This window comes from Syngnathus leptorhynchus, chromosome 13 (genome assembly GCF_054491065.1).
Source record: "Syngnathus leptorhynchus isolate UIUO chromosome 13, UIUO_Slep, whole genome shotgun sequence".
Taxonomy (NCBI): Eukaryota; Metazoa; Chordata; class Actinopteri; order Syngnathiformes; family Syngnathidae; genus Syngnathus; species Syngnathus leptorhynchus.
Window position 1 is genome coordinate 5,436,773 of NC_141207.1, and position 26,138 is coordinate 5,462,910.

The 26,138-nt window shown below is 40.2% G+C and overlaps 1 protein-coding gene across 7 annotated transcripts in view; it reads right to left on the minus strand.

Annotated features, from left to right (window-relative positions):
* Positions 1-8,456: 8,456 nt before the first annotated feature.
* The window catches only part of elavl4 (ELAV like neuron-specific RNA binding protein 4), a 64,461-nt gene continuing 46,779 nt past the window's right edge, over positions 8,457-26,138 (minus strand). For 6 of the 7 annotated variants that reach the window (XM_085928086.1, XM_085928083.1, XM_085928085.1 and 3 more), the window contains 3 exons: positions 21,062-21,287; positions 16,323-16,361; positions 8,457-13,241 (listed from right to left, as the gene is read on the minus strand). In XM_085928086.1, the coding sequence (XP_085784212.1) occupies positions 12,914-13,241; positions 16,323-16,361; positions 21,062-21,287 (593 nt within the window). In that variant the 3' untranslated portion in view covers positions 8,457-12,913. The remainder of the gene's footprint in view (positions 13,242-16,322; positions 16,362-21,061; positions 21,288-26,138) is intronic. The other variant, XM_085928082.1, reaches the window with a different exon arrangement.

Consider the following 26,138-nt stretch of genomic DNA (forward strand, 5'->3'; position numbering starts at 1 on the left):
CGTGGCCACAGTTAAGGGAAGCGCAACCATGCATACAAAATCCACACTGCTTAGGTGTGTTTATGTGCATTTTTATTCTGAATGTAAATCCAACAACGAGCGAGAGAGAAAAGGAGAAAAAGACAGAGAGAGAGAAAGAAAGAGAGACTGTCATTTTCATTTCGCCTTAAGTTCTTCTTTTACGACACCATCTTGCATACTAAGAAGCAACGTATCCCTCTCCAGCTTTTGTCTCCAGCTTCACTTAATTTTTTTATGAACTAAAATGTTTAAGCTGTCCTTTAGGTCACTTTTTTTTATTAGTGCTATATTACATCCTGATTCTTTTTTTATTTATTTATTTATTTATTTATTTATTTATTTATTTATTTATTTAAAGTGAATTGACTCAATGTTCAACTTTTAGGGTATTTGGTTACTTGGTTTTTGGTGTAAAAATCAAAATTCTCTAAATACTGTTCACATGTTGTTGCCTCTTTTATGTTATTATTTTTCTTTAGATGAAAACACTGTTATCAGTGCTTTTTTTCATGCCAGCAGCCATGTATAGAGTAATTGCAGCCTCGCAGATAGCAAAATTCACTGGCGGCCTGGACCATTAAGAGTATATTATCTCACTATTGTGAATTGTGACTGACAGAGGTTAGGTTTCTTTTTTGATAGACTTTTATTACGTTGTTGATGGTTCTGACGTCATGGAAATGAATCTTTAAGTAGCACCCTCAGCTCAGATATGACAGAAAATTTAGAGTTTCTTAACTTATTGGTTCGACTGTAGGCCAACACTGTGGCACTTTAACCAAATAATGTAAACATGCTGCAGAGATAAAGATATTGAAATATGGAGAGCTTGGATATTGCCAAAGTAAAATGGCCGCCGGTGGCTTTTCTTCTCACATCAGCCGCGTTAGCAGTCTTGCTCATTCCATACTTTTGTGGCTGAATCAGAGTACGAAGATGAATGAAACAAGTTTACTCATCTTTAGGTACAAAGTCTCACTATATCGAGTATTTTATTTCCACTATTATTGTATCTGACGAGCTTAACCAAATGATGAGGAATTATTATGAGAAGATCAGCCGAGCCAACAACAATTGTGTTTACACTTTGGTAAAGCAAAAGGGGGAACAAAAACAGTCAAGAGCAAGAGCCATGAGCCAGCAGAAGAAGCACTAGATTACATTAGCAAGGCATGAGGCAGCCAGAAGGTCAGTGAATCACATAACCGTTCAATACAAGCCACATGACACTAGCTGAGGCGTCCGACTTGACTGTTGAAGAGCTCTCGTGGTGCTGACAGAGGAAGCCGCATGCTCGATCCCTCCAATGTGTTTTCCCACCTCAGCATGCTGCCGAGTTGCATGCGTTCTAAAAAGGTTTTGCTGAGCTGGGAAGTTACTACATGATAGCACTCGCGCCACAATGATACAAAACGTAAAGGGGAATTTGCATTCGGAGTATATGAGCGTGTTCCTTCCAAAGCAGTAGATGGCGCTGTGGGGAAAAGCTTTGTCAACTTGAAATTCCAATTATTTTTGGTAGGTTCCAATTTTTCTTTCATTTCTGTCAGCTGAAGTGTTTCAGTCAGTTTTGACATTTTTGATTCCAGGATATTAATTTACATTATTTTGTCATCCTATTCGACTCGATTTGCTTTATTCACTAAACATAAACAAATTTATTTCCAATTTTCCTCACCATGCACCTCCACAAATATTTTGTCTCAAATTATTTCATTCCATTGGTATTTTCCTTGTACGTAGCCAAGTGTTTGGTGCTCAATGGAAAAACATCTTATTTAACCACAAAGCACATCCTATTTTAGCATGAAAGGAAAAAAAAACAAAAACCTTCACATACTGAAAGTTCGATGCGCTTTCTAAAAATCAATTACCACTACAACTGCTAAAGTGCCACGTCGTGAACGAAGCAAAATGCTGAGTGTCTGTTATGTCTTTTACAGATCACATTGACTTAGATATGCTCTTTCTACTTTTAATGGGCAGCACTCACAGTAGATGAGTAGTTTGGCACTCTTAGCCCATTACACTGTTAGTGGACACACAGTGCAAATCAGGTGGGTCAAAGATTTTAGTGTGCTCTATCGGTGAAGTGCACTACTCGGTTGAATTCTAATTAACCTGCCGTGAAACGAGTTGGGCCTCTTCCAATGAAACGTAATAAGCACTAATGGTTACATTTGTCATCAGTTGGAATCATACCGCACGGGGTCATTCATACTTGCAGAAATGTTTAATAAATATTGATTGATTGGTTGAAATATAATATATAGAAATATACAGAAGCACCACGGACTGATAGATTCTTTGTAGTCAGTTATAATGTGATGAGTCAAGCAATTGATGACACCATTGATATATATATATATTTTTTTAACACAGTACAGAAGCCCCTAACACAAATGATTAAAAATACAGCACACTGAATAAAGTTGTAAGTTGTGGGAGTCCCGGCACGTTTTTCTCTCCTACAAGCCGGCTGATCTCATTTTGTGTCCCACAGCACAAGTTATTCCTCATTGGTCGTTTCCAAAAAATGAACAGAGAACAACTGTTCATATACAACTGTTCATCATATAGATATAGATATATATATTATACATAAATATTTTTGGATACCAGCCCTGTGTTTTTTTTAAAAGGTACAGTGAGAGGCATTTTCAAATCTCCATATATACGCACCATACAGAGTATTGCAATGAAGCTCTCAGGTAGAGATCACGCTAGAGCGCATGGACAGCCTAATGCTGATTCACTACCTATATCTGCTGCGTGAATAGATGCCGTGACAGGCAGGGCCAGATCTATTTTTCAGGAGAAGATTGAACTATTTATGAGATGACAGGCCGCTCACCCGAGACTGTTCACATCTGTGTGCGTGGAATTCTTCACATCAAGATCTTCTATATATGATCTCATACGATGATGTGAAAAGGCTGCATTATTTAAAACCAGTGGGTTTCTCAAAGTGGAGAGAATATGACTTTAGGAGGCAATGCAAAATTAAAAACCAAAAGTTGTGAATGCACAAGAGCATTTTTTCTTCACGTGATGACAAAACTTACATCAGCTCGAGATTTATCAGTGTAAAAAGCTCGATTGTTCATCATCAAGGCATTGGGCACAACAGTCGGCTTCCAAAATGGCTGATGAGCTGTTAGCAAACCTTCTTAGCTTCCTCCCATGTTAAAAAAAAAACATGCACGTTGCAGACCTGGGCAAACGAACCTTGTTGCGAATGTGACGATGAATGGTTGTTTGTTTTCTTCCAAAAGTCAGCTGGGATCGGATCCAGCTCACCCGTGACCCTAATGAGGACAAGCACTAAAGAGAATGGATGGATGCTACGCTTCCAACTTAATGGGAAAAGTTTTGGGAAAAGGACCTTCTCAGTTCCCAAATGCTTAAAGCAAGTGTTATACCAGCAAATATGAAAAGTGATTTAGTTTGAAGTATTTTAACCATACAATGCGGCCTTTGTGCGATAGTTAAGTTTTCGAGTCAGTGCGTCTGCTGATAACGGCATGTGGCGGACGTTGCGATTGAACGTGTGTGTGTGTGTGTGTTTGGCGTGGTGCGGCATTGCTGGAAAATGGAGCGAGGACGCTAGAAGCTGTTGGAAGGAGATGATTGGCTTCAGAACACGGCGGCCCCGTGGTGACAGATGGTTGGGTGGCGGACTCGCCGAGCTGAAATCACCCACTCACACGCACGCACAATATTTGGCTCGTGTGCACACAGGCACACAAAAATTGTCCATACACGCACTGACATACAATTTTAGGCAAACGTCTTTGGCCAAGCTTTGTTGTTATAATGACCTCTTTCATGGAAGTCATTTAAACACAGTTAAACAGTAAATAGTAGCGCACACACAGTTTGCAAAAAGCAACTGATTGTTGTGGACTAGCAAACAGGCCAAAGAATGTTAAGATTGTTAAGTAGAATTGATTGCTAATAAAACCTGTCTTGAAAGAAATGGAGCCCAAATAGAGTGAGCGGCTGTTGATTACGTCTCAACGAGTTTGCTGTCGCAGTGAAGTGGATGAACAGCGGCCTCCATGAGTTCAATTGTTCTTATTATCTTTACAAGCACTTTTTTTTTTTTTTTTTAATCCCTAACACACTTCTGCTTCTGCAAATGGCAGCAAGTACACTCAATTGGCGATATTCCAATGCACTTTAACTTGCTTTACTGTCCCCCTTAAAACAAACTGATTTTAGCAAGATAAAAAATAGGGCAGCAATTTAATAAAGTTGACTCATCTTGGAGCATTCTTGCTCATTGTTCCTCTCTCAGCACAGGCCCTGCCCATCTAAAAAAACAACAACTGGGGCCTCACGGTGTGACGTAATGTGAGCAGAACAATAAACCAGAAAAAGAACGCAGTTAAAGAACAATAAAACAAATTAAAACACGATGCATTCGTAAAACAATAGATCTAATGGCGAAAAAAAAATATGTTAGTGTGCCTTCGTATTCATGACAGATGCACATTCAGACAACAACAGGTCCATATTTGCGAACTAGCTCGAATCCACTCCGCACTCTAAGCAATGACAGTGTTTGGCAGTGACTGGGGGGGGGGGGCTTGCTGCACATCTTCCTGAGCAAACAGCAGGGGGGCTGGAGGGGACTCTGCTGCCTCCACCAGCCAACAACAGCATCTCTCACTGTCACCATTATCACAGCCATCAGCGTCCAAGCGACAAATAGCACCAGTGCGCTTGACATGGAGGAGCACGCCAAAAGCAAACATGCAAGTAGAAAATGTCATGACAAGCTGAGAGAAGACATTTCTGTTGGGGAACAAACACAAACAAGACTGATGCGGGCCCTGGATTACATCCCACTTTGGCTACTTAAGGTCCAAGCGGTGACTTTGCACAAATGGAGCTACCCTATAAAGAAGATTTATGCTCTACTTAAGTGCTTTGCCAAATGAGTTTTGCAGTAAATATACTTTATCTCTTTCTTGTGCATTTTTTTTTTCTCCACTAAAGGCTTCTATTGCAAAGAAGTGAGAGTTGCTTCCAAACTGGTAATCAATTCCTCAAACATCAGACTGGATCTCCTCAATATTTTTATCCTATGTGGACCACATCAAGCAATAATTAAAAAAAAAACAACAACAATCAAAAACTAATAATTTACAAGAATATATTCCAGAGATGATTTACCTGACACGATCAATTTGACATGGTGAATTCCTTCCAGTTATCCAGATTATTCCAACAGAATTCCATTCCACTCAGGAGACCCTTTGCACCAGTGTTAGTGAGCACTGAGCAGGTGACATAAATGGGCTTAATAAGCTGTGGATCACATTCAGGAAGTTGTCATAGTGCTCCCCTGGGAAGTTTTCGCGTTCCAGTGCGACATTTCCAGCGTTCACAAATCACACTGTTCTTGCTTAGGGGCGACAAGCTGTTGTCTGTTGCCCATGCCGGGACGCATTTCATGCAATCATTAGTGGGAATGAGCAATAACGCTCGCTTGGATCAAATATGAAAACTACAAATTGACTCATTTTTTTTAAACAACACAGCCCATGGCTTGTTGAAACAGAAGAGAAAACTCACTGAAAATGAAAACTGTTTAGGTTCCGATTGTGCTACTTGGCAGTGTACACAGCGTGTGCAGAAAAAAGTTGACATGAACAAAACTATTTTGTACGTCAGACAGCAAAAAAAAAAAAAGCAAAGCGAGTCCAAGTGGCAGATGGTGTGTAAATAATGTATACGCTCTCACGGGAGAACCCGAGTATGTCTGGTTTGGGTTTGATACACTGACCCGGACTCCTACACGAGGTGACCCTGTAATTGTAGAAGACCAAAGCGTTGTATTCACCTGAGCCAAGAACAAGATGATCCAAGGTCAACTATATGTTAAACTTATTCTTACCTGCTTGCAAGTTGTGTTGGTGTTTTCGACAAAGGCAATAACAGTGATTCATTCTTTGCCATTGTCGTATTTACATGACAACACCTGCTGATGAATTTCTGTCTGTTCCGGAGGGAACGCCTACCGTGGAATTGAGCAAATCGTTGTTGCAGGACAGCATTCCTGCTGCCTAGAGCTGCTTGGGATTCAATATCCTTCCACAAGGGCACTTCATCTGGCCATGTTCTTGTCATCTCCTGGGCGTTCTCTTGTCACAGCATGTTTTCATCAGCAAAAAAAAAACAAAACACCCACAATCCTATACTTTAGGTGATAACACTACAGTAGTGCCTTGGAATGAGATACAAGAAATCATCAAGATGCTTTCACCCAGTAAAAAAAGTAATAAATCAGAGCACTGTAATGGTAGCATTGTGAACAAATCTCCCAAAAACAATTTTGACCACTTCTAGTTAAAGTTTACTCTCTGACTAAACATAAAAGAAAACAAATTACACATTGGGTATTTAAAATGACCACATAGCATTCTACTAAAACTGCTAATACATCATAGGAAGTGCCATAGACTGGCTCACGAATAGCATTAGCACATAACCGGTGGCACAATACATGCAGACAGACAATACAATATAACCATAGATCTATTTCTCTTCCGATGTAAGGTGCGCATTATTTAACGAAAGCAGCATGTCACGAATCAAAGGAAACGCCAGCAATGTAGCTTCAAAGGTTGATAAAACAATCCGTGTGATCACCGCCCGTGTGTGCTTTCCTGAACAGAAGCAAACGAGGGCCTAGTTTCTCGCCCGCGCCTTTTAATAAACAGCGTGTATTGAAGTTACGAGTCTTTAGATTCAGTAAAGCAGACAAAAGGGGTGAAAGGAGGCACACCGTTAACGTCAGACGGTACCAAGGGGAGCTGCAGGGCAACAATGGCTCCCCCACCTCAGATTTGACGAGGGAAGATTTGCCAAAGACAAGTAGCTCCTTATGATATAATACGCTTCCGACTGTGCCGCCTCTCGCTTGTCATTTGGCTGAGCTGCCTTCTTGCATCTCGGCACGGCAGGATGCTGACATTCACACCACGGAGCGGGTGTGATTTGCTCTCACCAAAGCAGATGAAAAGTGGTTTATATAGAAGCTGAGAGTCAGGATCATATGGTTGCAGCAGGTGACGGAAAAAGGCGAGCAACCCCCCATCCCCCTCCTGTTGGAACATGTTTTATTATGGCCTCCTCATTTACATGCTGTGTCTCGTGAATTGCTCGTTTCAGAACCAGACGAATTTTGTTGTCTACATTTTAGGAAGGGATTGTTGCTCGTGCCATATGAGGATATGACAGAAAATATCTTTGATATATCAAAAATTGGGCTCATCTGAATTTGACAACTTTGTAGCAGATTAGTCCAAAGGAGTCAACCGAGTGTTAAACTAATGAAGCCTTCTAAGCCTGAAGGAAGTGGACTCCTGTTGACTCCGCTTTTGGTGTCGACCTTGACGAGAGAATCAGGTCATTAGGTTTCTAACAAAGTGAGAGGGAAGACGAGTGTGTCTGGACATATCATTTTCCAACAGCCATCATTTCCTCCACAAGCTCAGTAATATTCTCCGGTGTGATTTAAGCTTTATAGGTGTCATTACGGGACATAACTGCCTTGCCTGCTTCTTTGAATACTGATTTAAAACCTCCCGGCGTGATATTCCGCTTCCTGTCTTTCTTTATGGAGGAAGAAAATGTGGAGAAAAAAAACAGCTAATCGTGATTTGAAAATATCCTTTATGCTTCGAGGCAGAAATGAAGACAACGTGGCATTTGATGTCATGCCTTCACTGATTTTTAACCCGGTTCGGACAATCCTATTCATCCATGTAAACTAGTACAAAAAAGTATATTATGTCTTTTATTTTGTACATGTGACAGATGCTCTCTCGCCAAGCTACAAATACGGATATAATAAAATATTACGTTGCTTAGTTACGAGATCACCGCATGATGCTTAATTCTTTTTAGCTTCTTACAGAAAAAAAGTCCAGTATTTGGACTCGGGTGCAGAGATAACATTATTGTGACGTGTACCTTGACTTTTCACTTTCTCAATTGAAATGAATCGATGAATCTCGAATCTGAAGAGCAGCACAATTTTTGGTTATGTGTTTTCACTCTACTGTACAAAATCATAAAGGAAAAATATGCTACTTCCTTACCAGTGTAAATTCGGTGCAGTTGATAATAAGTTGATAATTTCATAGGCAAGGTGGGCTGCGCCGTTGTGGGTGTAATCACGTGACTTCAATCATGGTCAATTAAAGCATTTTCTAAATGCAATTGTGTGTGTGTGTGTATCACTTTACAAGACCTCCAAGTTCTTGACACCTCATTTTATTGTCCCAACATTCAAAAGTACAAATAATTCAAACACAACAGTTTTATGAAAAAGAAAAAACAAACATTTACAGCAAGATTTTCTATTTTGTCTCCAGTTTCAGAAATGACCTAAACTAGCAAGGATAACATGAAGTCATTCATCGCAGTAATTAGATTAATAATAAGAATAAGAAGAATACTAAGAATAATAGCAATAATAACCATAATAATAATAATCATCATTGTTAATAATTTTTAAGTAATAACATAAGCAGGAGAGAAGAGAGAGAGAGAGAGAGAGAGAGAGAGAGAGAGAAGAGAGAGCGAGCCGCAATCCACAGGGCCCCGCCGACATTTTTTTTCGTCTTTTTTTTCTTTAAGGATTTTGTTTTATAGATTTTTTTTTTTTAATCAGATAGTAAACAAACACGTCTCAGGAGGGGGGGAAAAAAAAGAAAACTGACAAGAAGTAGAAGAAGAAGAGCCGAGTTCCTCTGTTCACCTTCCCTCCTCCACTACTGGCTGCCTTGCTCCTACCGGCAGCCTGCCACTCACCGACTATAAGGCGCTACGAGGATGGTGGTGGGAGCCACTGGGGTGAGACATGGCGCGAGGGGGGGACGCAGCCCCATCACTTGCGCACAACAACACGCTCACATATTTTACAGCCACATGATTAGAAACACTAGCACGATAGAGTGATATCAAATACAAGAGCTGTATCACATCAAAGTCAAAGTCCATCATAATAACGTTAATAATGTTGAATTTCAAAATTGTCATGCGAACGTGCTACGGTATTAAAACAGAAGAACCTGTGGCTGCGACAAAGCACTACTTTTAGTTCGACAGTGCAATGGCCTGACAAAAAGCTCCTTTCAATATCGTTCTTTGGTGCCAAAATATAACCGGGATGACGCCAAAGCACTTGTTTTGTATCACACAGAGCGACGGCCAATCGAAATGAAGCTCTAGCTCCTCGCTTCAACATAGTTCTTTGGCGCCAAGATGCCACAGGAGGGCGGCAAAGCACTAGTTATCGATTAGACGGTGCGATGGCCTGACAAAATCAAGCTTATAATTAACATTAACATGGTGACTTAGCACAAAGATGCCACAGGGTGGTGCCAAAGTACTACTTTTATTTTAAACATGATCGTACTGAGGCCAAAAATCAGGACTGGGTGAATTTGTGAATAATAAGAATTGTCGTCTTTGCAAACTATGCGATACAGCTCTCGTATCGGCTCTCGTCAAATTAAGTCGAGTCATAATGTGGCTGGTTGGTGTATACACACACACACGCACACACACACACACACACACACACACACACACACACACACACACACACACACACACACACACACACACACACACACACACACACACAAACAGGCAGAACACACGCACGCGTCGTAGGAGGTCACACAGTGTAGGAAACTGACACATCAGAACAACATTCTACCGGGGTCGTTGCATAAATCCAAGCCCCCCACGAGCCCTTTACGGCATCGAGGGGCATGAAGGGGTCTGCTCGTGTGTATGACGGGCTCATATGGTAATGATGTCACATAACTGAGAAGCGTGTGCGCACGTTACTCTCCAAACACAAACACACACGACTCCTTCACGCTTTTGAACAAAAGAATCCAATTCATACGTCTGGAACCCTTACATTTTACCTTTCAAAATATATAATATATATCATATCAGAGTATATAAAATATAGAATCGGTACAATCCCTTTTCATCCCTCCAGAGTACTTCTTCGGTCGTTTTTTTTCCAAACATTTGTCAGGATGCAATTTTTAAAAGAAGTCTTGAAAACCAATTTGGTCGACCCTCAAACAAGAGCGGGCGTTGAAACGTCGACACGCCCGAGCCTCCGTTACAGTAACTACGTAGACGTATGCTTTCAGACGTACAGTTTTGCATAAAGGTTTCATCACAAAGCGGTAGTAAGTGGAGGGAGGGTGTGGACGGAGTGGCTTTAGAGAACGACACAAACTTATCACAGGTTATATTGAACCAGAACGACTGTTTATAACATTCTAATAAGACTAAACTTCATTGGAAAAGATCTAAAGATTTCATTTTGAACAAGACAAGAAGAAAGCAAGAGCAAATTGAACTATTAATAACTAGGTTATGCATAGCGAGTAACTGTTTCTAGTAATAAGGGAAGAGCGTTCCCTGGCCCTCCAGACACTTTTTTTTTTTCTAGTTTTCCTGACTTTTAGATTTTTTTTTTTTTATATGGTCATTTTGATATATTGGTACAAAGCACAAACGTACTAAAGGTTCTCTCAGTGCAATGGACTACTGGAAGAGCTTTTCCACTAGTCGCTTTGTTCCCTTTTGCTCAGAAACGCCCCCCCTCCCTGTACCAGAATCACGCAAATACACAGACAATGAAACAAATAAATACATAAATACACAGATAAATTAAACGGTTCATAAATACACAATAAATAGAAATAAATAGAAAAATAAATAGTTGAACAAAAATAGAGAAGTAAATCCAAATACACTTATATTCAAAGCTTTTTGTTCGGTTTCATTTTGCCGCGGTAGGAACGTAAAGTTAATCCAAACCTCTTTTTTTTTTTTTTTTTTTTCTCCACAAGCAACATGACGACAATTGAACAGTTTCCTCACAAGTTTTTCTAAGTAACTGAACCACCACTTCATGATAAGTTGCCATATGAAAAAGACAAGCTCCAACTAAAGAACAGTGACAACTCAGATAGTACAGTAGATATTGTAAAACAAAAGTAGACTATGTATATATAGATATATATATATAGATAGATCATCTATTTGTACAGAGCAAAGAAAGACACAGTAGTCGTAGATTGCCTTTTCAGGAAACAAATATCTAGACTAAAGGAACTAGCTAATAATCATCGTTAAGTTTGGACGAAAAAGCTCCACGCTCAGCAAGTAACGCAAAAGCCAGCAAGCCAAACAAACAAAGCAAAATGAATAAATAAAATTTGTTCAGTGATTTTTTTTCTTCTTTTTTATATATATATATATATATATATATAGATATAGACTTTTTTATTTTTTTACACAACCCAAATGTGTTGATCTGGTTTTTCTGGAACAAAATAGTCTCACCAGACTATTTGGGCCAACGATAAACAAATAAGCTCAATTTAATGCCAACATCAACAAAGTATTTTTTTTTAAACAACACATAGAACAACCAACTGGGATATTTAAGATATGTGAATAATGTGGTATAGCACCTACTGTTGATCGCTAAACAGAAGTTTGCACACAAATGCAGAGCAAAGAGAAACAATATCGTGTATGCGTTGGAAATGGATCAAGGTGCGATAACCGATTACCCCGGATGGATCGAGAACAGGAAAAGAAGTGGACAAAGCGTCTCCTTGCTTTGGGCTCTGGACGATAAGGATGGTTACCCTCTCCCTTCCCCTTGTGGGTATTGAATAATTACGCACTAGTACATGTGTGAAAAATTACCAAAATCACCCGCCTTGGTTTCCTTTTTTCCTTCTAGAAAATGGCCGTCGCCCACGTGGCTTCCTCGGAAAACAACGAGCGCTGAGCCTAGAAAGTATCGCGGCGGAACGACAAGACAAGGTGGTGCCCCCCCCCCCCCTCCCAGTTAGCCAGTCAAAATATTTTTCTCTTTTTTCAAATCCAGATTCTTGTAAAAATTTTTCAATAATTATTATTTTAATTATCATTTATAAAAATAGATTCTTCTTTCTATTTATTTTTAATCTTTTTTTTTCTAAACACTTTTTTTTTTCCAAGCAAAGAGATCATCTCTTTGGCAACAGTGTTATTTCATTTTTTTTTTTTCTTAAATTACTTAATGTGTCATCAGGAAAGCTAACCCATCCCCCCCCCACCCCACCCCCACACCCGCACCCCATCTCCCTGTGAGGAAAGACATTATGTTTTGTTTGCGATACAAAACAAAAACAATGTTAGAAAGTCGTATTTTTTTTTTTTTTTTTTTTAGTACTACTATATCAGACTCGGCGAGAGTATGAAATCCCGTCTCGAATCATAAAGGGGACTTTTAAATATAACTATAAATGAATGAATGGGTCACCAATTATTAAAAAAGAGCCCCCTCCCTGCAGTGACTGGGAGGTTCAGGATACTAACAACAGTGGGTCCGGATATACAAAAGAAAAGCTAATCCTGAATCGAGACATTGGTCTAAAAAGGATCTTCTCTTCTCTAAAATTGGAGGGGGGAGTGGGGGGTGCTACTGTTTACATAGGAGAGAAAACTCATTTTAGCAATCAGAACAAACAGAAAGAGTATACAACAAAGAGAAGCCTGCGTTATCTCAGGAACTTCCCAAAATGCATGAACATTTTCTTCATTTTTGTAATACTTAGGCAACGTTGGCTTATAGGTCCAAAGTTATGATATAAGCCATTTTGAGTTCAATTGGGTTGGATGGTTGCTTTATGTTCCAGTTTTGCTGTGCTGGATGCCTGGAGGAGGGATGGTGGTCGTGACTGGAGGGGCTAAAGGGAGTGGTGGAGGTGAGGGGGTGGTGGTGGTAGTGGGGGCGGCCATTTTGGAGCCCGCGGGGCACCTGCTTCTACCTTGTTCGAGTTCAAGACTTGTGGGTCTTGTTAGTCTTGAAGGAGACTTGCAAGACGCGGTCGCCCAACCTGTAACCGTTGAGACTGGCGATGGCCATGGCCGCTTCGTCGTAATTTGTCATGGTGACGAAACCGAAGCCTTTGCACTTGTTGGTGTTGAAGTCACGGATCACCTTGACGTTGTTGACGGCGCCGAAGGGCCCGAAGAGCTGCCACAGCACGCTCTCGTCCGAATCTGGGGACAGGTTGTAGACGAAGATGCACCAACCGGTGCCGGTGTGCCCGGGGATGTTCATGCCCACCAGGCTGGTCATGCTGTCGATGGTGATGGGCGAAAACCTGACGAGTGGCAAAGACAGAAAGATGGAGATTTGAAGACTACATTTTGTGGACATGGATCGGGAAACTACAAACACAAACGGAAAGTTACAGGATATTCCAATGTGCCTGTGGGATGTTTTATTTTTTTTCCATCCAGTCATCCACAAGAACATTTGTGAGATCCCTGAGAGACCAGCCGCGGTCTCATCGTTGTCGGTAGTGCATACAGATTACGGATTCACAATGAGATTCTTCCACCCCATTAGATGTATTTGTATTCACTGCGGGATCGCTGATTTGGAGAAGAAGATCCGTCAGGACATTCGTCGTCGTATCATAAGCATGCCCAGACAACGTAGGGCATGAGGAGAGCAGATTTCGGCATTTTCAGTGTAATTTTTAATCCAGTCCTCAAGCGGTTGCTTAATTGTGTTTCTATTGATTGCTCTTGCGTTATAATAATTGAATTACATTTTTCAATTTAAATTATCATTTGTATTTATCTTTATTATTTTATTTATTATTAATTTATCTATTCATCATTATATTTTGGGGTTATTTTAAGTTAATATGGCATATAGTAAGTCATTAAAAGCCAATTTAAAGCTTAATAGGGAGTGAGAAATTAGATTACAATCAGTCACAGATTTTTAAAAAAAAATTTATCCCAATATTTTTTCCCTCCTCATTTCTATTCATCCATTTCACGAATACATAAAGGAACATAAATAAAATATTTATTCATGGTTATTTTTCCCATCAACCCAGTTGGTTGCAACATTATTTACTTTTAGTTTATAGTGCCGGCTACAGCAATTGATTACAATTTCATTTTACTCTGGCCAAGCTTGGACTAGCTTCATTACTAAAGGCCTCCCGTCAGGAATGACTACGTGTATGCCTAAGAAGATGCAGATGAAGTTCTTCTCTTGTTGCCCTTAATCCAATCGCCAAATTGCAGAAAGTTGTTGAATTAAAGCATTGCTAGAAATTCATCAAAGATCACGCGCCAAGCTACTAAATCTCTTCTCATTTGCCTAGTAATCTTCTCCTTTTTCTTTCGATGCAAGAAGATTTGAATTCTCAGTTGACTTCACTTAATTGCCTTTCTGCTCAAAGGAAAGGAAAAAAAAATAGGGGGGAAAAAAGTGGCCATTTTTATAATAAATAAATAAATAAATGAGATAAAGAGGTTCATTTTTTTATGCCACCTCTCTTCAAGAAACAACTATAGGCATTATTGGGCATGGTTTAATTGAGATTTCCGCCTTGCTGCAGCTGTCTTGGAAAAAAGGGAGGGAGGGAGGAAGCAAGAGAGCAAAATGGAAAGTGGAAGCACTTTACAGCCCTGTGGCATTAAGGTACAAAGCGTATTCCTCCCACTCGTCCCCGAGTTCTGCAGGCTGTTCTATTCTCTACTCTTGCGGTGCTTGTGGCAATGATCGATTGCGCCGCTTGCTGCTCAGGGGCCCCGCCCTTATTCTTATCTGGCCACTGACTATATATGGCGGCCCCGCAAAGACGACGACCTTCCTACATGACTTTGATGGCGCATGGTCTGATCCTGGCCAATACGAGAGCTCGGGATGATTGAATCATTGACTCCAAGGTCTTACTGCAATCATTTGCCTTCATCGATTAAGTACCACAGGGTAGGGGGAAAAGAGATTATGCTTGACAATATACATCAATCTGTGGGTGAAACAGATTGGACTAGCCAAGTAGGTTTTCGCCATGAGCGCACGATTTATTTTTTTGATCAACTTTTTTTTTTTATCTCCATTCAATTTTTTTTATTTTTAAAGTAATCTTGTTGGAATTTGTGATTTTTCTTCGCATCGTACACCTCTGAGTGTTTGATCGTAAAAGTGCATGAGGGTATACATATGGATCTGGGAATGAAACGGAACCAAATTTACAGACGAGAACAAGGGTTGCATAGCAACAGTGTCAGCTGACCGCATTGTTTCGTCTTTAGAAAGGCCAACTACTTGCAGGTTGACATGCTCTGCAATCAGCATGCTTGTTTTAGATTCGGGACAGGCATAACAGATGATCATTTGATGAAGCGATTGTGTGGGATCGATTATTGATTAATCATGTCTTGAAACCAATATTGACGGCCGTAAACAGCAAAGTCACTGTTGATTCGATCGCAAATAGTTTGGAGTCTAAAAAAAAGTACAACATGATATCATGGACATGTTGCTATCAGTGCAATCAATACTATTCACTATTTTTCTTTTCAATTCATTGTTTAAGAAGCTAAGTTGTCTCCAAATGATGTCCCAAGAGCCTGCAACATGCAAGATGCCGCTGTCAGCACATCACAACAATGGCTGCTATGCACCTGGTTACGTAACACCTACTGTATGCTAGCAACAAAGCAAAGAAAAATGAGGCACGAAGGCAAAAAGGAGGGAATTCGAGCAGCGCAGAGCAAAGCCGGAGCCATCTGCAGTGAAACATTTCCTGTTTCTAGCAAGGATCCAGGTTCAACCAGCCTCATCGCTTGTACTCATTAAGCCTGCTCGGATCACGGCAACGGCTCCCAAAAGACATTCAGCCAATGAGTACATTTGGCTTCAAATGTACGCACTGTTTCAACGATATAAAGGTATGAAATTTTCAACAAGTTTCCTCAATCAAATCGAATATGTATTTTTCCCAGGCAAAGATGAAGCGACAAGGCCAGAGAACCTGAATCCCGAAGAAAAAAAAAAACAACACCTAAAAATGAAGAAGTCGAGAACAAATCCATTCTGTGCACAGAAAGAACCCAAAAACAATCCAAACAACACTGCCACTTGTCATAATAAAAACAAAGCAAATCCATCACCACTGAAAACAAAGACAAATTGTTTTCTGCTTTTTAAAGTGCTTGTTAGGCATTTGAAAACACTCAAGCTCACGAGTAAAAATAACAACAACAACAAAACAATCAAACCAAAATCAAAAAACCAAAATGCAATTCACCTTGAAAATTTGTTAAACGTAAATTGACAACAAAAACTACACAAAAATAAACAACATGAAAAGGATACTGGAAAATAATTAAGTCAACATGGACATCTGGCATTGGGTGAAGTTTTTAATTACCTCTTTACGCCATAGGCCATATTAAGCAAATTGTCCAGCCTGTAAAGAGAAGGAGGGTTCTGGGGTTAATGGTGGGCAGATGGTTGACTTACTCAATGGAACTAATGTTGAGTCCCTGTCGGAACTGCACGAGCCTTCTCGCTCGACAACAAACAAAGCCGTCGCGAGTTAGCCCATTACACTGAGGAACCCCACCAGAAGAAGCGAGCATTGCTTAAAGATGCTAAAGTCACGTTTGTAGAAACAAACACGAATGCCGACAGACGTGGAGCATAGCTTAGCACTGGGCTAGTAGAAGCGGTAAAGCTCGCCCTTTAGCTCAAACACTAATAGTTTGTGTCTTTTGCTTTTTTGTGCCACCATATTAATTGTTGTCGTCTATCGAGAGGAATCTTCAAAATGGGATGTCAGTAAAAATTGTTCGAATGGTCTGGGACAGAGTTCTGTCAGTGTAATGACACTGATATTTGAATGATGGAGAGTGAGCCATGATGATTTTAAGCAAAAAAAAAGTCAAATATGTCATGAACATCAAGTGCAAGGAGCACTAACAGAGATCTAGCAACACTTGTGCGGTATAAAGCATTTTTTTAAAAATTAGACATGGCTTGGGCCTGACTACAAAAACAGCCATTAAGTGAGCTTGGCGCTAATAACAAAGCATAGGTCCCTTTCTCAAATCTCAGAATAGACAAATGCCAAAAATGCGAATATGCAAGGGTGTATTTTTAAAGTGATGGGCTAAAAGCTTTGGAGTGAGGCAGTTTGTGTGTCTATTCATGTCTCCCTCTAGAGACCATCAGTGTGTATGTGTGTGAGTGAGTGAGGGGGATTAAAAAACCTGTGGGCTGTGTAAAATGGTGGCCCTCTTGGATGGATGGAGTCTGCTTGGTGACTCAATGACCTTCATTCCTCACTTGCTCCCAGCCTGTCTCATGTCTTATTAACTCCGAGAGCCTAATGGACAGGGGCCATGGCTTATTGAGCAACAGCTGGCTAGAGACGCCTCGTTCCTCTCGAAAACACTAAACTTAACCTGGTGAAAAGGGTCCGTCTACTTTAGGGTAGTGGTGGCAAACTCTTAATTACTTCTTCCAAGGACATTAAATTGTCATTCCCGTTTGGATTATAAAAAAAAAAAAACTTCAAATGGAAAACCGCTTGGAATAGTGTAAGCTAGCGAGGCTAGATGCTACTCTCATCCACAACCATCTTCATGAACTTGCCTTGTTGGCAAAACATTTTGCAGTTTAAAATTGTCTCTAAATAATCCCGACCCCAAAAACACGTGATTAGCAATTATCCAAGTATGATGATTAAATTCGACTTGTTGACTGGTCAACGAAGCTCAAAAGTATTATTATGATGACCCACTTCATAATTCTCATTGTAGGCCAGTTAAAAAATATGAATGCATCCATTAGAATTGAATTCGCAGAAATTAGCAAATGACAAAGTAAGAGAATGAGTGTTGGTAAATGAGGAAATTGGCAAGGACGCTCAGAGAGAGAGCTTGAGGGCCAAGAACGAGAAGACATCTGCCGGCCGCTGGGCCACAGGGCCACAACGCAACAACCTGCTGCAAACACACAATAGTCACACATACCCACCATGCAAATGTTCAGTTTTCTTTTTTTTGCGCTGCCTCTCTAACCCAAACAATAGGACCTTTGTTTTCCCTCTCAATGAGGCGTTAAAGGAAGAATAAGCACATTTTGTTTTTTCTTTTTGAAACAAAAATCTGTTCTCCTATAATTGGTTCCTGCCCTCGATATAATAAGGGTAATTTTCTAATTAGCGCCATTTGTTAAGGGCCAAAAATCGGAAACGAGCTGGGCTGTAGGGCTCGGTGTATTATGCTCAAGTCGATTACGGCTGCTGCTTGGAGTGGGACCATGCCGACACAATTGTGCCACATTGACTTGGCTTGTAGCTGAGCCATAGCATTACGTACACGAGCCAGAGACTAAAATATCACAAAAGTCCAACAATGTCCACAAATAACATCATGCAACATCTAAGAACCACAATTAATTTACACGACAGTTCTGAATGCTAATCACCCCTAAAGCATAAAAAAGATATTGACCCTGGTTTTTTTTTTTTTACCCATTCGGCTCAAAGTACTTTGCCATCTCCTAAGAAATCTAAAGGTGCCTTTTTTTTTTTTTTTGCAATGTTGTCCTCACAAGCACTGCATAAGAACAAGGAGCAAATATCCACTTTAAGTCAGTTTCTAACTTTCAGAGTGTCGCGTGGAGAAGTGGGGAGCACAGGGACACAGCGAGGAAGTGTCCTGTGGTTGTGAGTTGTGATGAGAAGCGACAGCTCTCCTGCCGAGTCTGTAAATTGGCTTGGCGTATCACAGACACACAGCCACGCTACATCGCTCAGGTGTCACACCAGGAAAGCGCCACTGCAAGAAAAATACCGACTTTGACGGAGAATAAACAGCAATACCGGCTTAGTGTTATTGAAAGAGAGAGGAATTTGTACGAGTGTGCGTTTTGCGAAAATCCCCAAAACATTCCGAGTTGTATTGAATGATGGAATGTATCATCTCTTGTTTTGTGTGTGTGTGTGTGTGTGTGTGGTGAGATGAAATAGAAACTGTAGCCAATGAGCTTACTAATACTTCCAGGAGTATTTTACACCACATTCAAAATAAAAATGACCTGGTAGAACACATACAGTGTTACGTATGATATCAAATGAAGTGTAGGGATGACTGAGCTGGGCAATAATGCACTGTCAGCTTTTTATTTGTTTTCATAAGATTTTCGACATTAAATCCACAAGAAGTCTGCACATTGTTACCCTTGCCAAGAAGTTGATGCTTTTGTTGTGGTTTGTTTGGTTGTTAGCAGGATTATGCAAAATTTATTAAAGGGATTTCAACTCAACTTTATGGTGAGAGAAGCATTCCATATTGGTGTGTACCTGGATTTAAGAGCCGTAAGTATTTTGGAGGGATTTTTTTTTTCATTTACTTCCCTCAGAGTGATTTCAAAACGACCTTTCAAATAATATGCAATGGCAATGTTGTGGGCCACTTATGCAGCCAAAACAACCAATGTAACCACTGGCGGCGCTAGAAGGGGGGACACGGGGCACTCCCTCCCTCACACACACACACCAGATATATGCTTGCCCCCCCCCTTCAGAAAAAAAATCCTCGCTCTGCCATTGCTCAAAAACATGTACAGTGAGCCATCATCTATTTGCAGTTTTTCCAAATTCACATATTGTCATTTTTACCTTCCCTATCGTCAGCTATTCACTGAAAAAAAAAAACACTTTTTAAATGTCTGTAATGCCACAAGATGGTGCCAAAGCCATGCTAATAGGAGTAATTAGTGACAGAGGAATGTTGAAGCGATAGAACTCGACTGACACTAGCATCTTTATATGGTGGGAGGAGCTAAATTTAGCCTGGGTCGTAAGTAGCAGTTACGAAGTATGTTTGCATATATATATTTTTCTTTTCGAAATCCAATCTGGAAACTATTTGAAGAATTGTGTTTTGGGACTTTGTTACATTTTTTTTCTCACACCAAGGTTCTGTCCTAATCCCTTGCAAACATTTACTTTGTTGCTGCTTTAAGCCACACCTCCTTTATTCAATTTGTATTGGAGACGAGTGCATGCAACAAAGTCACTTTGATTTTATGAGCCAAGTCTCAAAAACCTTGGATTATGAAGGTCATATTTTGAACGGATGACTGACAATAAAAATATATTTTCACTCAACCTTTTTTTAGGAAAAAAAAATTGCTTTAAAACAGCTCCCCCCCCTCTCTAAAAAATTTGCTTTACCTTTTTATTGCACAGCAACGATCTGTGCGGATAAAGTGTTTTTATGGCCATGGAGAATAAATGTGATTCATTTTTTTTTTCTTTTACCACTAACTGCATTTCTAAACAAATGCATTCTTGCCCAGGGATGCAGGAAAGTGCTGGCAAAATGGCAGTGTGATGAAATCAAGGGAAACACAAATGTGAATGACAGAACCCCACAGTCTCGCATGAAAAGTTCCTCTCTGATGTTACAAGTTCTCGCAGGGCTTGATTTACTGGCAACTGTAGCAAGTGCCATGTTCACTTCTATTTGGCCTCACAGTTGCTAGGATCAATTTTGACAAGAAAAATGATCGATGATGCTTGAGTCAAAGGCCGTGCTATGGCTTGTGCTCAATGCTTCAAATTATTTTCTTGGTGGTTTAGTTGTTAAGAAGGAAACACGTTGCCTGAGAAGTAGAGCATTTTCCTTCCAAAACATTCAACATGTAGTGGTTTCATTTTAATGTCTCTGATTGACAAAAAAATAAAAAGAAACACAGAATGGACATTTATGGATGAAATGGCGGAGCTAGAAGGGAGAGTGGGGCGGCACCAGATAATTGACTTTAGATATTTTCTGATTTTTCTGGGTGGAATCAACATTTCCACCCATAGGGAACATGTAGGAAATGTTTGGTATTTGTAAAAAGGTTTATGTTTTTGTTTCGTGGACACCTTGAGACCCCCCCCCCCCTCCAAGGAAAAAAAAAACCCCTAGCTCCGCCATTATTACAAACCAACTGCTTGGCCCCAGCGAAACAAAACAAGAAATGTGAAAGTACCCTTACATTTACTACACACAATTAAAAAAAAAAAATCAAACGTGCCATTAATGAGTCATATCGTTACTTCCAAACAGCTATAATCCAAAATGAGACTAGCTCGGCCCAAGTACTCACCTGAACCTCTGAGCCTGGTGGTGGAGGGGCCCTGGGTATCGGCGGTTGGGGGACTGGTAGAGTTGCGACAGGAGGGCCTGGCTGGTCTTCTGGCTGGGATTATTGGCGAACTTGACCGTGATGGGCTCAGCCGCGCCCGATGGCTTCTGTCCGTTGAGACCTTTGATGGCCTCCTCAGCCTCTATCCTCTTATCAAAGCGGATGAAGCCCACACCTCGGGAGCCGCCTGTGGGGCCAGCAGATCACAAACAAACAAAGGCCTCTTTTACTTCTCAAGGTTAGCAAGAGTCACATTCAAACATTGTTTGTTGTGACATTTAACTTCCTTCCTTGGCCATTTATGACATCATCTAAAATATTCACAGACATCTTTTGTTTGTGCCCAAGTGTACACGAAATGACCAATTCATTTAGTACTAATTAGATCTAACGAGACAACAGCATCAACAAATCGAACTTTAGCAAGCTACTAATGCTCCGTTTTAATTGACACAATCAGAGGCATTTATTCCGATGTTTGCCGTTGTAATTTTCTGTCATTTAAAACTCCCACGTACAGCACGCGTAGCTAATAAACTTTTTGAACACTCCTCCAATAATCAAAACTGAGCGCTATAATCTTTGTAAAGCTGTTGGATCTCATTAGATTGTGTACCTAAAGGGTTGTCCAGTGAGTGCAAACAATATACATGTTTGTGTGTGTGCGTAGATGCATTGCAATCTATTAATGGATGATGCGCCTTGTTTTAATGAGGCTGTCTCGATGGCCCAGAGGGTGCTGGCTCAGTGACAGCAACATGGTGCCAAGGAGACTATTTACATAATAGTGTGTGTGCACGCGGGCATGTCTGTGTGACGGCGAGCGAATAAAGGCAAGGTTGTGAGATTGGGGGGAGGGGGGGGGCGATTTTGCGTTTGAGCATCATTGTGTGCAGTCTGTCTTTCTCACACACAAAAAGCCCACCTTATTGTTATTCCAAATTTTTGTACATGCCATCCCTCCCTTTCTCTCTCTTTCTTTTTTTTTGTTAATATTTGAGTTCATGTTGGCTTCCTCTCACGCTGCTTGCGCTCCAGAATTTTCATCCACAAACACCTCACTTGGCCTTTTCTTGTTTGCTTTTCTCCAGGACGCTGACACTACTAAGTTATTTATTTTCCAGGCAACCTTCCCCCAACACGAAAAAAGGTTCTCATCACATAGCTTGATGCTTAAGTTGTGGATGTAAATTTAGAAGAGCACTTTAGGTCAAATATTGTTTTTGTTTTGAAGAAGGAAGATAAAAGTAGCAAATTACATATTTTTTTCTGAAAGAAAAAGTTTTCAGGACTAGAGTTTTAAGACAGTTTACTAATACTTCAGTATTGGAACTGAACGCACACCCAAAATATATTCTAATATATTTTAAACAGAGTTTGTGTTGACATGACCTAATTTTTTTTCTTCTTTTTTTTTACAAATAATTTAGTAGTCCGTGTATGCCTTTTCCATTTCAGAACCTAGCAGCATCGCCTGAGATAAAATATGACCCAATTAAGCGTAAACAGTGCATATTAGAGACCTCACACCGCTATGAAAACATATTTTAGTTTTAATATTCTATTGATTCAGTAAAAACCTTCACCAACTAGCTCTAAGAATTAGCATTTGTCTCTTTGACAAAAGTCAGAGTATTTACATTTTCCTTCGCCACCGCATAATCGTATTGACCTCCTTTAAGTGATTACCCCCCCCTCCCATATGTCCCCTGATAATATTTCACAATTTCCTCTTTTTTTTTTACTTACTCTTGTTCCAGCACACAAGCGGCACATTTTAATTAGCTTGTCTGAAGCAGAAAAAGAAAAATTCAATCAGGATCCAAAAAGTGCAAAACAAATTTTTCCCTTCACTGCCTCTGTCAGTGATGTTCTTAAATCAATTTGTCAATAAGAACTAAAATTCCTGAACGTCCATGATTGTAGATATTTTAAGTAAAATCTTTATAAGCGAGAGATAGGACTGAGGTCAAACAATTCTGTGCAACGTGAGACCTTCCTGTTGTACTACATTAAATGTCACTGGCCAGCAGGTCAAAGTGACATTGTGGAAGAAACATGTCCTCTAATGGAAGCTCCCAAAGATAACCATACCTAACAAGAACATCTTTTTTAGCCTGACAAAAAAATAAATGGGGAAATATCTGCTGATGTATACGGTACATAATGTATGTTAAGAGTTGGTCATGATACATTACATCGACTAAAATATTCAGAGTGCTGTTTAGTACATGCAGTTGTGCACGCTTTCTGCCTTTGGATTTTCTCTGCCTGCGATCAGTTGAGTGGAGCACGACATTTTGTTATTTCTTGATTATGGATATGAAGTATATATAAGTATATGAAGTGAAATTGTATTTATTTATTCATTTTAGAAAAGTGAAGTACTGCGTTAACAAAGTTATGAGCCTGTTCTCGTGAGATTTTAGGATGATTTTATATTTAAATTTAGAGACATTTTGCAGGAATGTTCAGTTGAAATGAAAATAGATTGGTGCCTTACGATACAAGATTAATCCCTCCCCAAAAAAAGGAAACATCTGACTCAATCAGCTGCATTATTATCAATTTTTTGAAAGCTAGCTGAGATTTCTGTCTATATGTGTTGCTCCACCAGTTGCGTTCAAATTTCCCTTGCCAAAATAGATATAACATGCAAAACTGATGCTACTTCTTTGACTTTTTTGTTTTGTTTTGGGGAATTAAGCTAAACAGGCAATAGCTTTGTAGTGTTTATAAACACACAATATCTAATTCTCTTTATATTTGACAGTAAGCTCCAACGCGGAGAGGCAAGAAGCAGCTTTTTATTTTATTTTTTTGCAGAATTGCAGAATAAATGAATGATGTTGTTTTCATTGGGATGTTTTTAAAAACCAATATTAATTTGTTAGACCTTACAATTCCTAATCATTTCAACACTACCACACAGATCGTATAGAGTATGACTAAAATGAGCAGCCCGGTCTCGTGTGTCCAGCCTAATGACTGTCCTTTCAACTAGCCCCGGAAGCCTTGGCTACTTATCACCCACCTGACAGCCACAGAGCCAACATTAGAGCACAATGTACTTACTTTAGCTACTGCAATCTGTCTCTTTCTCACTGCGCTCTTGCTTCTTTTCACCCTCCATTTTTTTTTTTTTTAACTCTACCTCTCCTCCACGGTAATCAACAGAGGCTTATGTAACTCGCTACCTGTGCTTATCTCTCTCTAACACACACTGACAGGCGCATTGCCTGCTTTACTAATAACACGCTAGCTCAATCGAGGGGGTGGGGGTAACAGAAGGAGGAAGGTTGGAGGACAGAAGCCAGTGTTTGAGGTGGAGATGGGCGAGGCGGGCGAGGGAGGGAGGGAGGGAGGGAGGGAGGAAGGACCGGGAGGGAAACGGAGGAGCATGCAGGAAAATGGCAAAAGGAGAGAAGGTGATGGAGAATGTTGGGAGGTGACATTAAAAAGGATGATGATAAAAGGACACGGTACTATTCCTGCTTGCTGTGACCCAAACAAATCTACTCTTTCTCAAAAATCCAGCACAGGTTAACAGCAAATTTGATTCAGCGATGTTGTCATGTGTCAAGACTTTTTTGATAACTGATTAAAAAATGTTTCCAAGCACACCAGGTTTTGGACATATTTTCATTTTATGTGTTAGTTTATACACATTTAACAAATGTTTCCAAATAAGTAGAATTGATCGAGCTCATTCCCAATTCTTTGTCCACGTGCGTCACAAACACATTACAAATTGTTGCGTAATGTGCCGACTACATCAAATGTAGAGAAGAAACATTCTTGGGGGGGTTCTTTAATTAGAGCTGCGAGGGTCGGGGAGGTGGTGAGCAATGTCCTTGTTTTAAGTAACATTAGAGTAGCGAGCTACAGATGGCATTTGAAAAAGTAGCCAGGGTAGAGAAGCGCAGACTTTGAAGAGCGGAGGTGCCCCGTGCTTTGACCTCTGTCAGTGCGGCGTTTCAACCATCTGTCTGCTTGCATGTCTTTGTACATGTGAGATCTGCGTGTGGGCATGTGAATGTACGGTATTCGTTGGCCACTACAGGACCTGTGTGCATTCTTAAGATAATAGAAGAGCTACTAAAGGCAAACGCAGCAAGTCAAGGCTGAAGTCATTGCACCAGGAGGCTTTTCAGTTTCGCTTGTAATTACTTCCCTGAATAATTACCAAGAAACATTTCTTTCAATAAGTACTTTTTTTTATTTATTTAAATATATACCAGAGATATACTTTCATCTGAAAAATAGCACCGAAAAGGCTGAATACATATTTTGCAGTCCTTGCACGTTTTGCAGCAGTTATTTTGCTTGTTTTTAGAAGCTTTAAAACACTTTACCAGCGGCAGCGGTATTATCTAAATCATAATGTATTGCTATTTTGATCAAGAACAATGCTCCCATCCATCCAAGTTTAGCTGAATACCAGCTAATTATTTATTCAGCGTGCAAAAATGCACTCGTCGGTTGGGCACACAGGCAATCACCATCCTCTCGAGTTGTGTTGTGTTTGCAAGTTGTTACCATGGAGATCTTTAACAGCACGACCAAGCTTCCCACAGTGATCAGCACTTTAGTTTCACATTGATTTGAGTGGACCGAGACGACGGATCTAATGTTTTTGCAATCACTGATAAGTAAGCATTGACCTCTGTTCACATGCAGGCCTTATCAAAATATTGATCAAAAGCTGTCACAAGGCTTGGACACCTTCCCTCGGGGCTCGAAGCAAATGCAGGAGAAGGAAAATCTAGCTTGTACATGGAGTAAGACATTGGAATGGAAAACAGAGGATGGAAAAGTGACAATCCTTGACAGTCTCTGCGGGGCATTTGGCAATTTTGAGGGGTTTGCTTCCAGCTATACCAGATTATGTATTATGCTAATGGTTCTGTTGATAGAGAATCACTGGCGCTCAGTTGTTATCTCTGTCTGTGTATGGCCAGAAATCCCATTTTACATTTCATCCAATTTACAATAAAATATCACCTGAGTGTTCTCTCATTTTCCACTGGTGTCCCAC